The following is a 14849-nucleotide window of genomic DNA, read 5'->3' as shown; positions in this document are numbered from 1 at the left end:
TCCTTTTCTGCTCTTTCTTTGGCTCAGTAATGAACTGTCTAGATCTAAAAGTAGATCACACTTTTCTCACCAGACAAATACATCAGCCTTGCTTGACCCACACATCTACCCATTCACTATGGTCTGTGGCTGCTTTCACACTGCAAGGGAAGAGCTGAGTGGCTGCAACAGAGACTGGACACCTGTGCAGCCTAGAATAGTTTCCCTCTGGCTCTGGCAAAGAAAGCTTGCCAACCTGCTGATCTACTCAATGCAATGCACAGCCCTTAAAATGTCTTTAAAAGTCCACCTCAGGCTGGGCATGGTGGCCTATGCCTGTAATCTCAGCACTTTGGGAGGCTGAGGTGGGCGGATCGCTAGGGGTCAGGAGTTCAAGACCTCAAGTGACCAGCCTGGCCAACATGGTGAAACCCATCTCTACTAAAAATACAAAAATTAACCAGATCCGGTGGGGCACACCTGTAGTCCCAGCTACAAGGGAGGCTGAGGCAGAAGAATTGCTTGAACCCTGAAGGCAGAGGTTGCAGTGAACTGAGATCACACCACTACACTCCAGCCTGGGTAACAGAGTGTCTCAAAAAGAAAAAAGAAACTAAATTTTAAAAGTTCACATCAGCCGCCCTCCCATCACCACATCTCTAAGCTTGCTATTCCTAGCCCTGAAGAGGTACAATCAGTCATACTACTTGGAAGGCTATATTTTTTTTTGTGGGAGAAAATAACAACCTGATTTCTAGACAAGATGATTAGAGTGCAAGTCCTGTGGCTGCTCTTTTCCCCCTGAAGTATGGAGGTAGGAACCCTACAGGGCAGCAGGTTCTGGTTCTGATTCCCCTTTTGGTGATTACACCAGGTGGGAAGTCAGTGAGTGGTGCTCTTGGATGCTCCATCCTGTGCCTTTTTATGGAGACATTTTCCACTTAATTAATTAACTGATTTATTGTAGAGATGGGTCTCACCATGGTGCCCAAGCTAGTCTTGAATTCCTGGCCTCAAGCAATCCTCCTGCCTCAGCCTCAACAAGTGCTGGGGTTCCAGGTGTGAGTCACCACTTTCAGCCTTTTCCCACTTTAAAGACCACATGATGCTACTGGACCGTGAGCCAGCTGTGCACCATGGCCCCCAGGATGGGGTCAGCTTTCCTGTCTTCCCCTGTTACATGCCGTACTCATATCTGAGCCTCCCTAGATCCCCGAATTCCTCAGAAATCAGTGAACGTGAACTTACTTTATGCAACTTATATACAGATGTGATCAATAAAACCTAAAATAAAAAAGGATATGCATGAATAGTACAGTTTCTCAGGCACTCTAAATCCCCAGAGACCACCACCAATTCCAATGAGTTAGCTTTATCTTTTGCATGAGTTTCTAACTCTATTAAATGGCCATGCCAAAAAAAATGCTAACATCAAAACAAGAATTTTTGCTCATCTTTGAGGTCAAAGTTGACTGAAATATAATTTTGTAATATTTATCTTTGAAAATAACTTTCCAAAAGAACAATGCTGTGTTCTGATCAGTCACAGCACATGCGTGGTCAGTACAGGCAGGTGCTCTGTCACTACTCCCTACCCCCACCCCTGGGTCCCAGGATCTCCTTGAGAACAACTGGAGAATGGAGACTCATCTTAGAAAGCCTTGGAAAAACAGAGTACAAAACCTGCTCCATGTATACTTGATCTGATCTGACAGAAAGCAGAATGAGGAAGAGGCTCACAGGACGGAGGGGTGAGTATCTCCCATGAGACCCAGCTTCTGCCTGTCCAGATACTGACCAGCTCCACCTCTCAGTTGCACACATGAAAAGTGCAATCCAGCATCTCCTCCAGCTGAAATCTGACCACTGAATGGGTGGTCCTCATTGTACCAGGGGCAGGAGAAAGAACCACTAATACAACAAGGGCCATCGGGCAGTATTGGCTCTGACTCAGATCTCATGTTACAGTAGTTATGTGACCTTGAGGAGGACACCAAAAATCTGAGCTGCCGTTTCCTCATCTGAACAATGGATATAGTATGCTACTTTACTTTCAGGGCTGACATTATAATTCTGCCAAATTCTCACAAAATCTAGCCCAGTGTCAGAGACACAAAAGAAATTGGTAAAATTGTAACAGTTATCATTTATATACATTTTAATAAATGTCACTGTGCATTCTTTGAAAAACAGACTCAAGAAAATTAAACATGTAAACGTGATTTTGAAGGAGACAGGTAATTTCAACAAGCTTAGTTTCCCTTTTTAAATACTCTAAGATTCATTTCTAAGACCTGTTTTCCAATAATAAATGTCATTACTGAGATTCTATGATGGAAAGTATACTGGTAGAGAAATTAGTATCCAATTCTTACCAATTGTTTTCCTATTCTTATTTAGTGTACTTCTTTAAGCATGTTTCTAGGAGATTAAAATTGCTTTAGTTAAAAAAAAAATCGCGGCTGGGCACAGTGGCTCACACCTGTAATCCCAGCACCTTGGGAAGCCAAAGTGGGCAAAGCACGAGGTCAGGAGTTCAAGACCGGCCTGGTCAACACGGTGAAACTCCATCTCTACTAACAATGCAAAAAAAATTAGCTGGATGTAGTAGCAGGCGCCTGTAATCCCAGCTACTCAGGAGGCTGAGGCAGGACAATCACTTCAACCTGGGAGGTGGAAGTTAGAGTGAGCCAAGATAATGTCACTGTACTCCAGCCAAGGTGACAGTGTGAGACTCCGTCTCAAAAAAAAAAAAAAAAAAAAAAAAAAAAAAAAATGTATTCCAGCTATGACATCCCATTGGTCAGACTCCAACCCTGTCACCCACGGAACCAACAGCAACCAGGTAAGAATAATTCCTTCCCTAAGCTAGTTCTGCAGGAAACACAAACCAGAAAAAATTTCAAGCATCCAGTGGTTAAATTTAGGAAGCTGGCATATATAAGAATGGCAGTTAATAAATATCCCTAGCTGTTATTAAGGCTCACAATAGCATTATGATTAGCTGGGAGGTTTCTCGCATTATTCCTCAATGCTCTCTTATTTCAAAGGAGACATTATATTATAGACTTCACTTTCTAGAATCATCTTAAAAGGCATATTGTGATTACACATAAAAACTTTCCTTCTACCTAAGAATACTCACTTTGCAGACTGCTTTAAATTTTGTACTCTATACATTATCCTATTTGATTCTACAGCAGTTCACACATGTTGGGTGAGAAAGTGAATTCTGAAATACTTTTGTGACCTGAATCAAGAAATAGCAACAACACGTCCAGGCACGGTGGCTTGTGCCTGAGATCCCAGCACTTTGGGAGGCAGAGGCGGCAGATCACTGGAGGCTAGGAGTTTGAGACAAGCCTAGCTGACATGGTGAAATTCTGTCTCTATTAAAAATACAAACATTGGGCATGGTGATGCCTGTAATTCCAGCTACCTGGGAGGCTGAAGCAGGAGAATCACTGGAACCCTGGAGGGGAAGGCTGCAGTGAACCACAACAGATCTGTACCATGAACTCTGAATTCTAAGTCCCAAAACCAGTGTCATTAGACACCTTGCTTTGAGAGAGAGTGTCCCATGTGTGGTAGATGTTTGTGAGTGACATATAAAAAAGGACTATTTCTAACCCAAATCTCCAATTACACCCTGCTGTAGGGAGGGGAATTCAATAAGATGCCTAAGAGCACTTAAAATTAAGATTTCCCCAAGGACAATCTTTTGTCAGGGTCAGAGTGTATACACGATTCCGCACACTGAAGTGCTGGTCACCTGTACGATGTATATAGTACATACCCATTTCCTAAGCACCTGGGCCAACATGTTTCCCAATTAATCTTTAAACCCACCTGCGGTCAGTCGTGGATGTCCCATGGGAGCTAAGACTGGCCTGAGGGTGAGGGAAGATGCGATGACACCTGGGTTTCCTGTGCCTAGGAGACCTCCTTCCCTACCCTCTTTGCAGCCTCAGGAGAGAAGCAGCACTCTAGGGGAGCTGGTGCCAAGGACAGCGGTGTGGGGGTGTCCCAGAAAGTGGGTGCCACTGCAGCAACATCAGTTGTTCCTTCTTCTCAAGGGATTATCAGCATAAGAGCTTTTGTCAAGAAGGATGTATACTGTATGATATTTTTTATCATGTCTATATTCAAATAAAATACAAGCTTGAAGCTGGCTGCGGTGGCTCAAGCCTGTAATCCTAGCATTTTGGGAGGCCAAGGTGGGCAGATCATTTTTGAGGTCAGGAGTTCAAGACCAGCCTGGCCAACATGGTGAAACCCTGTCTCTACTAAAAAGACAAAAATTAGCCAGGTGTCATGGCATATGCCTATAGTCCCAGCTACTTGGGAGGCTATGAGAATCACTTGAACCTGGAAGCCAGGGGTTGCAATGAGCCAAGATCACACCACTACACTTTAGCCTGGGCAACAGAGTGACACTCCACCCCCTCAAATATATATGTATAGATAGATATAGATGCACACATACGCTTGTGCCAGATTAACCAATTTGCCAGATTAACAGATTAATACAGTCACCAAATATCAGTATTTTCACTGAATGTTCTAAGGCACTGAACAATTTATTTTAACACTGACAACTGCTTGCAGTTATTATAATGTGGCTCCTCCTCTGAGGAGAACTGTTGGGTTGCTCTCATCACTGTGAATCTATTTTCACAAAAGCTCTGCCTCTTAACGGCACAGGACTCTCCCAGGCATGAAGGATAGCTCTGAGGCCATTCAACTTCAGGGTGTCTGAAGCCTCCCGGGCTCTCTCCAGGTGGGCCCTTCACACACACACCGGTGCATCCTGATCCCAAAGATGCCCTACCTGCGTGTGCGATAGAACTGGCACCTCTTCAGGGGGATCTTGACCACGTGCTCCCGCAGGCCCACGAACAGGACGCTCTGGCTGTGCAGGATCTGCAGGCTCCTGATGGATTCCCTCCGCCTCTCGGGGAAGAGCTCAATCTCTTCCAGCAAACAGCTGCTCGAGGTCTGATTCACCGGTGCCCGCACTTTCTTAATAGTGCCGTGATCTACGAAGGCCACAGGATGAGAGGAAACAAGGTCAGAGGGTCTCACAAACCAATCCTTGGTTGAACAGAGTGCCGTGTAGGCAGCCATGGATCTCCAGCCAGGAAAGCCATCTGAGCATCCTTCAAAAACAGTACACCTGGGCCCCACTGCAGACCAGTTAGGCCAGCTGCACTGGATGTGGGGGCTGGGCGGCAGTATCTTTTAAAATGAGGCACTCATGTAGCAAATGATGAGGACTAATCATCTACGATTGGACCCTTCCAGTTCCAAGTTTAGGGATGGAGAGCTCAACGTGGCAAGCTTCCTGCCATCCCGTGGAGAACATCAGGAGAAAGAGAGCCTGAAAAGACAATTTCAGATTCTTAGTGTCAGAGGTGCTGACTTTGCTGCCCAGTAGGGCGAGGAAAATACAACACAATGGGTATTGGTAATCGATGCTCGGTGCTGCAAAGAAAAATCAGCACTGAGACAAAGGATCTTTCAGCAATGCAACTTTTGATTCCTGGACTGCAGAAAGAGCACTCGTACTAGCTATCTTGCCAGAGAGTACAATGAACAAATGAACAGACATATTTATTCCTTATGAATTTATGGTTAGTTGTCCTCACTGCTGTGTCTGATCTCCGTTGGCTGGAGCCAGACCTCACAATCTAAACTAAAACCCGATTGGTTAATAACTTGAAACTTTTCTAAACAGGTAAAAGCAGGGGAGAGCAAACAAAAGAAGTCCGAATAAGAAAGGGGCATAGACTGTGAGCTGGGACACACCCTTAGCACGTCCAGCACAGATAGCTTGGTTAAAGTACAGGGACATAGAATATACCATGTGCCTATAATCAAGGCATGTCTAACAGCTACATCGGATAGGGCTTAACAAAGAGTTATTAGCACACTTACAATTTATTATCTAACAAGAAAGAAACTTTAAAGAAGAACTTTCCTACTTCCACAACGGTCAGCTTCAAATGTCCAGGACAGCAATGATGCCCCCCCCTCCTCCTGTTCAGAGAAGTATACCCTCCTCCCTCTCCCTCCCTCTTCTGCCTACAGCAGGCGTCCCCAAACTTTTTACACAGGGGGCCAGTTCACTGTCTCTCAGACCGTTGGAGGGCCGCCACAGACTGTGCTCCTCTCACTGACCACCAATGAAAGAGGTGACCCTTCCTGAAATGCAGCGGGGGGCAGGATAAATGGCATCGGGGGGCCATATGCGGCCCATGGGCCATAGTTTGGGGACGCCTGGTCTACAGTATCTTCTTTCCTTCTAGTGCTTGCTCTGTGGGATGGTTTTCTTGGACTCAAGTCCTCTAAACCTTCTTTCCTATGCTTCTGAACATCAGTTTCTGATCTGTTCAAGCCCTCTGCACTCCAGGCTTTCTGCTCCCTGGGTGTTTCTGTGCACTTATTTATATGTTTGACCACTAGCACTGCTGAAGGGAGAGCGACCCCTGCACCAGGCAGCCTTCTCAGCTATGAGGGGTGCGGAGCAGGGTCTTCTCAGCATGCCAGTGGGAACCCACATTGCGACTGTGCTACACCCCCAAGCCCTTGCTGCCAGCCTGCAAATCCCAGGCATGGAATCCAGCCTTCTGGAAGCCCCTCAGAGATCCATTCAAGTACCTGGAATCATTCTGAAGGTCCTGACTGAATAAAACCCTCCACAATCCTAAGTTTCAAAACATCATAGTTCTTATTTTACAAACACAGAAAATGAGTTTAAGATGTTATTCTGAAACCAAAAGTAGTCAAGAATCTTTGACTTCAAGGCCTCCTATCAAGCAATTAATTGCAAAAGACCTTGGATAGAAAATACTTTACATTTTTCTCTATCAAAGTCTTATGGAGGCTATTTGTGTTTTTAAAAAATGCATACGCAGATATGTTTTGGTTTGAATTTACTTTATATCTGAAACATCTCCAGTGAACATTTTCTGATTAGGGACTGGCTGAATAATCACGTATACAGTATTGGCAAACAATTGCTGGCTTTTCTTTTAAGCTAACTGATTAAATATGTTACTTTTGGAAAAGATAAAGCATACACTGAAGTGTACTATATGCTGGGAAGATTTTAAAATGATCTTGGAGGAAAGAGTATGTATTTGTGTTTATATAAAAGGTTAAGGGCAAAAAAGAGAGAGAAGGAGAGAGAGCAAAGAGAGAGACAGCTGTGGCATGGACAGGCAAGAATTTTTCCAAATTCACAGTTCACAGATATAAGCATGCAAGAAAAAATGTATGCCTTAATTCTATACTTCAAATTAATTTTGACTTGGAAATCACAGTTCACAAGCTTGTTAAAAAATTCAACCTCAGCGATTCTTAGTTCTCTCTGCCTGGGGTAGAGCAAAGCACCAATAAACGGACATAGCACCAAGGAACTAACAGGAACAAGATGGGGCTTCAGGGAAGGTGACTTCAGCACAAATGTGTCGCCACAAGACCCTGCAAGGAGGTCCCTATGAGGCACCAGCAGAGGGAGGTGCCCGCCTTCCTATGGAGCTGTGAAGGGCATGGTGCCTGTGCCTGCCTTTGGGACATCATTGCATTAAGTGACATCATCTGAGCCATAGGTTAAGAGGGAGGCAGGGGCAGCAGGGCTTCTGGGAAAGCTTATGTGAGAGACCCCTGGGTGAAATGGGAGCTTCCACAGAAGTTCAGGGGTGAGGCAGGCTGCCTAGAGTGGGAGAGCCAGCTGGAGAATCACTGTGCTATGACCACTGTCACCCTATTTGTTCACCAGCCTAGCGTGGTATGGGAAACATAGTTTACAGAACTGTAGTCTATCCAAGAGTTTTACAAAGACTCCATGCTATGTATTGTTTATTTTATTGACGATTATAAATCTGAGAAACCTGCCCAAATTAACAAGAGTCCAAATGCCAATATGCTCCTAGGTGTTTCCAATTCTTAAGCAATTATGGAAAGAATCAACTTTTTAAATATCTGTGATAATTTGACTTAAAAGAATGAGCCATCATTGATCATAAAGTTTCACTCCATATTTCTGTACACCTTGTGTCTGATTTTCCAGCTGGTGGGAACTAACAAAACTATAGGGCTTAGCATTTTAGAGCAAATTGCTGAGTGGGATTGCATGCTAGTCCAGAATGCATGACCTCGCTGTCTCCTTCACTCCCTGGAGCATCTGGTCATGTGATGAGTCCCCTCCACAGTTCCCCCTTCCCTCTGCATCGGGGTCAGCACACAGGGACCCTTCCTGTCTCCTTGAAGCTCTTCCTCCCCTGCCTGTGTCCTGCCCTTGCTCTGAACTCCTGCATGCTCTCATCTTTTGTCACAGTTTTCTCCTCCCCTGTCCTCATGTTCACACCTGGGTCTGTCTTCAAAGCTGGGATCTTACTGCTGAATGTTGGCTCTGTATCTGCAACCAAACCTCTAGGGACTGGAGACATCAGAAACTTGACAGGCCTACCTGACTCTCCATGTGGCCAACCAGCATGTCCCACCTCCTGTGACCTTGTCTAAGGGACAGCAGCACCATAATCCCAGTGCCAATGATGGCATCTCTCCTTCCCTGTCACCCACAGCTCATCTAGTTCTCATCCACCTGCCCCTGCCATCCCGCACTCCTGCAGCTTCCTCTAGACCTCTCTCACCTGCATCTCCCTAGCACACTCACTCTGCTCTCCCCACTGCATCTAGAATCAGCCTCGGGGCATGCACTTGGTGGCCCCATGCTCCTGCCTCCACCCTCGTCTGTGCCTCTCTGAGCTCTGGCACCGGCCACCCAGAAGCACCTGCAGCACAAGAGCCTGTGATGGTGCCACACTCTGGACATGCAGCTCCTGTGCTTGAGGTGACAAATGACAATGTCATTTTCTTTCAGTGGCAGAAAGATGGAGACTGCCCTATAAAAGAGACACCCCCAAAACCCCACAGATTTCTGGTGGCATGTGTCTGTAGTCCCAGCTACTTGGAAGGCTAAGGCAGGAGAATCACTTGAACCCGGGAGTGAGCCAAGATTGCACCACTGTACTCTAGCCTGGCAACAGAGAAAGACTCAGTCTCAAAAAGAAAAAAAAAAAAAAGAAGAAGAAGAAAGAAAGAAAGAAACCCACAGATTTCTATTTTATAAGGGAGGACAACAGCAGGAGCCTAATGGATCTTGCAAAGCTATTCGTATTTGGTTGCTGTTTTTACTTTACAATATTTACCATGGTTTTAGTTACTAACTTACTTGTTTTGTGGTTTCTACACTTGTTCTTAAGCTCCATGAGGACTATTTCAGTTATAACCTGTGATGTATGCAGAGTGGCTACTGTTAGGGCCAGTAGAGATTTGATGTTCCATAAATATACACTGGAGAAAGACTGAACGAATGAATGAGGGAAGGAAGGAAGTGTGGGCAGTCTGGAATGAGAATGTCATTATTCCTCCCATATTTGCTAAAGAGTGTGGATTAATATTTTTCCCATTATGATCTCTAACAAGAGTTACGATATTAGTCAGCATGAAGGTGAAACAACAACCATGAACTTCACCAGCATGGAAAGATTTCAACCCAAGGTGCCATAAACTAAATATGAATAAAGAAAATTATTATAGTTGGTTTCATCCAAGAAAATATTAACTCTGAAAATTTGCTACAAGAAATAAAGCCATACAAACCTTCTGTACACCTGAAATTTGATACCCCAATCAAAGTTATCTGCATGAAAAAAATGTGTCAGAAATATGTACAACGTACTTAATCATTAAGATTCACAGATCAACAAGTAAAAAAGTGGACATTTCCTGTCCATTGCAGCTCCCCTTCCCAAGGAGAGAGGCAAATGTGATGTGACCAGAGGATACTCAGAATGGACATTGCTTTGGTGAAAACTCTCATAGTATTTGCCATTTTGTGAAGACATCCACTACTCATTATGCTGTGGACACAATTCTGAGTGTCCTGTATTTATGGTTTAGCTCTCAAATGAAAAACTATAGATACTTATCATGAAAAGGACAGAACTATTTCAAGACTGTAAATATTCATTAAAGCTGATACAGCAGCTATTATTCAAGAGACATCAATACTTGTAATCACATTAAATATCATTAAATATTATACTGCACTATATATTTGTCTCATCTTGGTAGAAGAGTAAGCACGTTACATTCCAGGGTTATCAGATTAAATAGCGGCTGCCCATTTAAATTTGAATTTCAGATAAACATGAGTAATTTTTTAGTATTAGTATGTCCTATTCAATATTATTTGTGGTTTGTCTGAAATCCAAATTTAAGTGGGCAGCCAGTATTTGTATTCGCTATATCTGGCAGCCCTATTACATCACATATCCTTTGATCATCTTGGCAAGCTAGTGAAGGTATATTGAATATATGGAGCAACATACTTCCACTTTATAGATGAGGATACTGAGTTTTAGAGAACAGAACTGACATATATATTCTATGAACTGGTTAGATATGAAATGCCTTTTCACTTCAATGTTGACTAATGAAATAAAGGATTATAACAATGTTCTCCAAAGTGAATATTAATTATAAAGTTATTGCTGAGGATATAGAGCAAAACAGAGGATATAGAGCAAAACAGAGCTTTGATTCCATTGTCTTTTTTTCCATGCACTCTTATAGAAGTCATAGAACTTAAGAAACTGGAGGTCAACAAGAAGAAATTCAGCATTCTAACGAATGCTGGGGAAAAAGCTCCATATCACTAATCATCAGATAAATGCAAATCAAAACCGGAATGAGATACCATCTCATGCCAGTCAGAATCATGATTATTAAACAGTTCAGAAACAACAGATGCTAGATAGATGCACACATGTTTATTGCAGTACTATTCATAATAGCAAAGATTTGGAACCAATCCTAATGCCCATCATTGATAGACTAGGTAAAGAAAATGTGATCCATATACACCATGAAATACTATTCAGCCATGAAAAAGGATTGAGTTCATGTTCTTTGAAGGGACATGGATAAAGCTAGAAACCAGCATTCTCAGCAAACAAACACAAGAACAGAAAACCAAACACCACACGTTGTCACTCATAAGTGGGAGTTGAACATTGAGAACACATGGACATAGGGAGAAGAATAATGCACACCTGTGCCTCTTGGGAGAGAAGGGGAGGCGAGGGAACTTGGAGGACAGGCCAGTAGGTGCAGCAAATCACCACGGCACAAGTATACCTATGTAACAGACCTGCATGTTCTGCATATGTATCCTGTTTTTTGTTTGTTTGTATTTTTTTTAGAAGAAATAAAGAAATAAAGGTCAGCCTTCTCCTGGAAGCCTCCATTGGAAGCCTCTGTCAGCCATCTGTCTCAAGGACAAGCAGAGGCGCATCTGTGTCAGAGGGCAATGTGTTCTCCTGGCCTCAACGACCCCCTCCCTCCCTACATACAAGGTGGACTCGGGCATCCTCAGACAAACAGTGAAGGACAGTCCTGCTCCTTTAAGCCATTTGTTTAAAGAGAGTAACATGCAAAGAAAAGTTCAAATAACTACAGATGAGTACAAGTTGTGTGCACCCTTAAATGTTGGTATTTCAGAGAATAAGACAAAAGGATGATTGTCTAAAGAAACAAGGACCATGTAACATGCTGTCACCAGACCAGCCCTCATGGCATGCCTGCCAGTGAGAAGAAGAGGACCCCCCTGGGAACAGATCACCACATTGTAGGTAGAAACAATTCTTAATATTGTTTCTGGCTGGTGACCAATGTGGTCAAAGAAGACCAGGAGTAAATCTGACAGCAGGCAGAAGGTGCAGAGATAAGCCTGGACTACCACAATGATAGAGATGGTCCCTGACCTCTACACTCTGAGCCATTAGGAAAATGACCAGAAGAAAAAGATACGGTCATAAATGAAAACTAGTTTTCAAAGGTCAGGTTTGCGCATTGTCACACAAAATAGCAGTAAATTCCATTTGAAACATGACTACCGGGGAAGAAATATGTACACAATGCTTATCAAAAGAAAGGAGTGTAACTTGAAAAGGACAAAAAGAAATTGCCCCTCAAGAATTCTGCCCACAAGAAATGACCCATGAAACACAGTCTTGTATTACCAATCTCTATCCCACGGGAAAACATGTTCGTGTCCTGGAACAAATGAGTTACTAAGTACACTATGGGAAGAGTAACCGAAAAGAAAAATGTGTTTTTAGCAGGGAGTATTTTTTTAAATGGGAGTTGGAATGGAATGGTGTTCTCAGAGCAGAGTGTGGCAGTAAGCAAAGCTGCCAGGACAAATTCCTAATGCATTTCATGGGAACACAGTGACCCGAATGTGGGACCTGAGAAAGTGGCAACAGTGATTAAGACCCCCACAAAACCCTGGAGCACTGAGGTTTAGGAGTTAGGGACCAAAAGGGTTTATCTAGAGCAGCAGTGTCCAATCGAGATATATTAGAATTCACAAAAGTAATTTAAAATTTCTCTAGATGCCACATTTAAAAGGAAAAAAAGGAAACTGATGAATAAATTTTAAATACATATTTTACTTAATCCAATGTTTCCAAAAATGATAGTATGTGATATGTCATATATAATCAATATACAATATTTGGCTTTTTTTATACTAAGTGAAACCACAGTGTATTTTATACTGATAGTCCATTTCAATTCATACTAACCACATTTCTGCTGGCCAGGGACACATTTCTGGAGGCTGTATCTAACACAGTGGACCACCTGAGAATGTACAGGGGTGTCCTGTGCTCCTCCGGAGGGCCAGATACACAGACCCCGCCTACACACAAATGAGAGACAAGTCCAAACCCACAATATCATGAGCTTCACTCTTCTACATTTCACATATTGTACCTTGCCCTATTTTCCTAATAGCGAGGTCTTTCTCTATAAGTGTTGAAAAATCCCTGCACCAGACCAACTGTCTCCTCTTTCAAGTAAGATGATGGAGGCCCATCAAGGTAAAATAACAGCAGACAGCTACACAGCCAGTGAACGCAGCAATGAGGATGAAACCTGGTCTCTAACTTACTACCTGGACATGTGGTACCACCTTCTGGTACCCAGCTCACAGGCAGTGGCAGATGCCTTGTGGGGGTGAATGTCATTATTGCTAATTCATTTCAGACCCTTATTGATGGACAGAAAGCAATCATGACTATTAGAGAAAGTTATTTCTGTTTTTCATCTGTTTGCTTAGTAGAGTTTTTATCTACCTAGAGGTCAAGGTAGTCCGTACTTTTCTTTGGAGAATAGCTTCTATATCACATTTATGAATAACCCTGACAGACCTCCCAAGCAGAAACACTGTGGCCAACATTATTTTCCATCATCCAGAGCCTGAATAATCCACATATTAAAGTCAGTGCAAATCACGAGGTTGGGATAAATCAGATATATTTATCCCTATATTAAGTAAGCTAACAAGGAAAAACAAGCACAGGTATATAGCATGATGTCCAAATAAACAATGACTGGTTTTGGTCATCTCTAGATGTGAACCTTCTTTCATCATTGTATTTTCAAAGTTAAACCTTCAAACAGTCAAAGACATATGGATGTTAAGTCTGGAAAGGACCTACAGCAGTATTTTACATTGTGCTGCTGAGAAAAGCGAGGTCCAGGAATGCTAAGTGATTTCCAAAGGTCAGAATATTGGGCCAGAGTTTAGTTCCTGTTCATATGGATCAAGAGCTGGTTTCTAAATTTTTGAAACGTATTTTTGCTTCAAAAGTATGAAAAGAGAGGTATGCAATCCCTATAATGGTGCCTCAGTAATATGGTTTGTGAGTTCCTAAAAAATGAGGTGAATGGATGAAACGGCAGATTAAGTAGTCATTATTATTCCAGGTGAAGATGCAGCTAGATTTATAGACGTGCTTATCTTATCATACCACTGACTACACAGAAAACTGGTGTTTAAGGGATACTAAGCCTAGGGCAGCTCTGACTTCTCTATCAGGCTTCAAGCTCCCATTTCTATGAGCTTGTGAAGCACACAGGAGAAGAGACGGATGAAAAGAAACCTTCCATTGCAGTTTTATTTTAAAAAAGAATTTAAATGACAAAGAATTAGTTTATACATTAAAATTGACAATAAAAATTAGTCCCTTAAATCACTATTTGCTATATATAATGTAGACTCTCATGTGTATAATTCAATTATTAGTGTCTAAAAATTAACCATATTTTTGGCTCTGGGGGCAAACAGTTGATATTTTTTAACTTTCAATGTCCAAGTATCTATCATGAATTTTATGATTTGAACAAGATTCAATTTTGCATCTTCAAAGTACTGGTTAATTCAAATGAATACAAGTGTAACAATCTTTCATTTGTTATGCAAATATGCCTTATACCAAGATAGAGACTGTTATGAGCTGAACTATGCCCACCCAAAAGTCATACATTTAAGTCCTAGCTCTCAAGACCTCAGAATGTTACTGTATTTGAAGATAGGCCCTCTAAAGTGATTTAGGGTAAAATGTGATCATTACTGTAAGGCCCTTATCCAATATGAGTGAGGTCCTCATAAAAAGAGAAGGTTAGGATACAGGCACAGAAGTGAGATCACAGAATGACAAAGAAAAAGGGTGGCCACCTGCAAGCCAAGAGGAGAGGCCTCAGGAGAAACCAAACCCGCTGACAAGTTGACATTGCACTTCCAGCCTCCAGGGCTGAGAAATAAGTTTCTGTTGTTTAAGCTGCCCAGTACCATAGTACTTTGTTATGGCAGTCCCAGCAATATTGCATTACATAATAATTATATATTACTTATATAATATAATGTATATTTATAATATAAATATATATAGTATATATATATATGTGTGTATATATATATATATATATATATATATATATATATATATGCC

The 14849-nt window shown here is 42.3% G+C and overlaps 1 protein-coding gene across 4 annotated transcripts in view; it reads right to left on the bottom strand.

Annotated features, from left to right (window-relative positions):
• The window catches only part of SEMA5A (semaphorin 5A), a 505914-nt gene that overhangs the window by 117667 nt on the left and 373398 nt on the right, over window positions 1-14849 (bottom strand). For all 4 annotated transcript variants that reach the window (XM_074387337.1, XM_003932501.4, XM_074387338.1 and 1 more), the window contains one exon: window positions 4811-5018. In XM_074387337.1, the coding sequence (XP_074243438.1) occupies window positions 4811-5018 (208 nt within the window). The remainder of the gene's footprint in view (window positions 1-4810; window positions 5019-14849) is intronic.

Source organism: Saimiri boliviensis, chromosome 1 (genome assembly GCF_048565385.1).
Source record: "Saimiri boliviensis isolate mSaiBol1 chromosome 1, mSaiBol1.pri, whole genome shotgun sequence".
Lineage (NCBI taxonomy): Eukaryota > Metazoa > Chordata > Mammalia > Primates > Cebidae > Saimiri > Saimiri boliviensis.
Note: the sequence above shows the minus strand (reverse complement) of the source record. Positions and strands in the feature narration are given on the sequence as shown.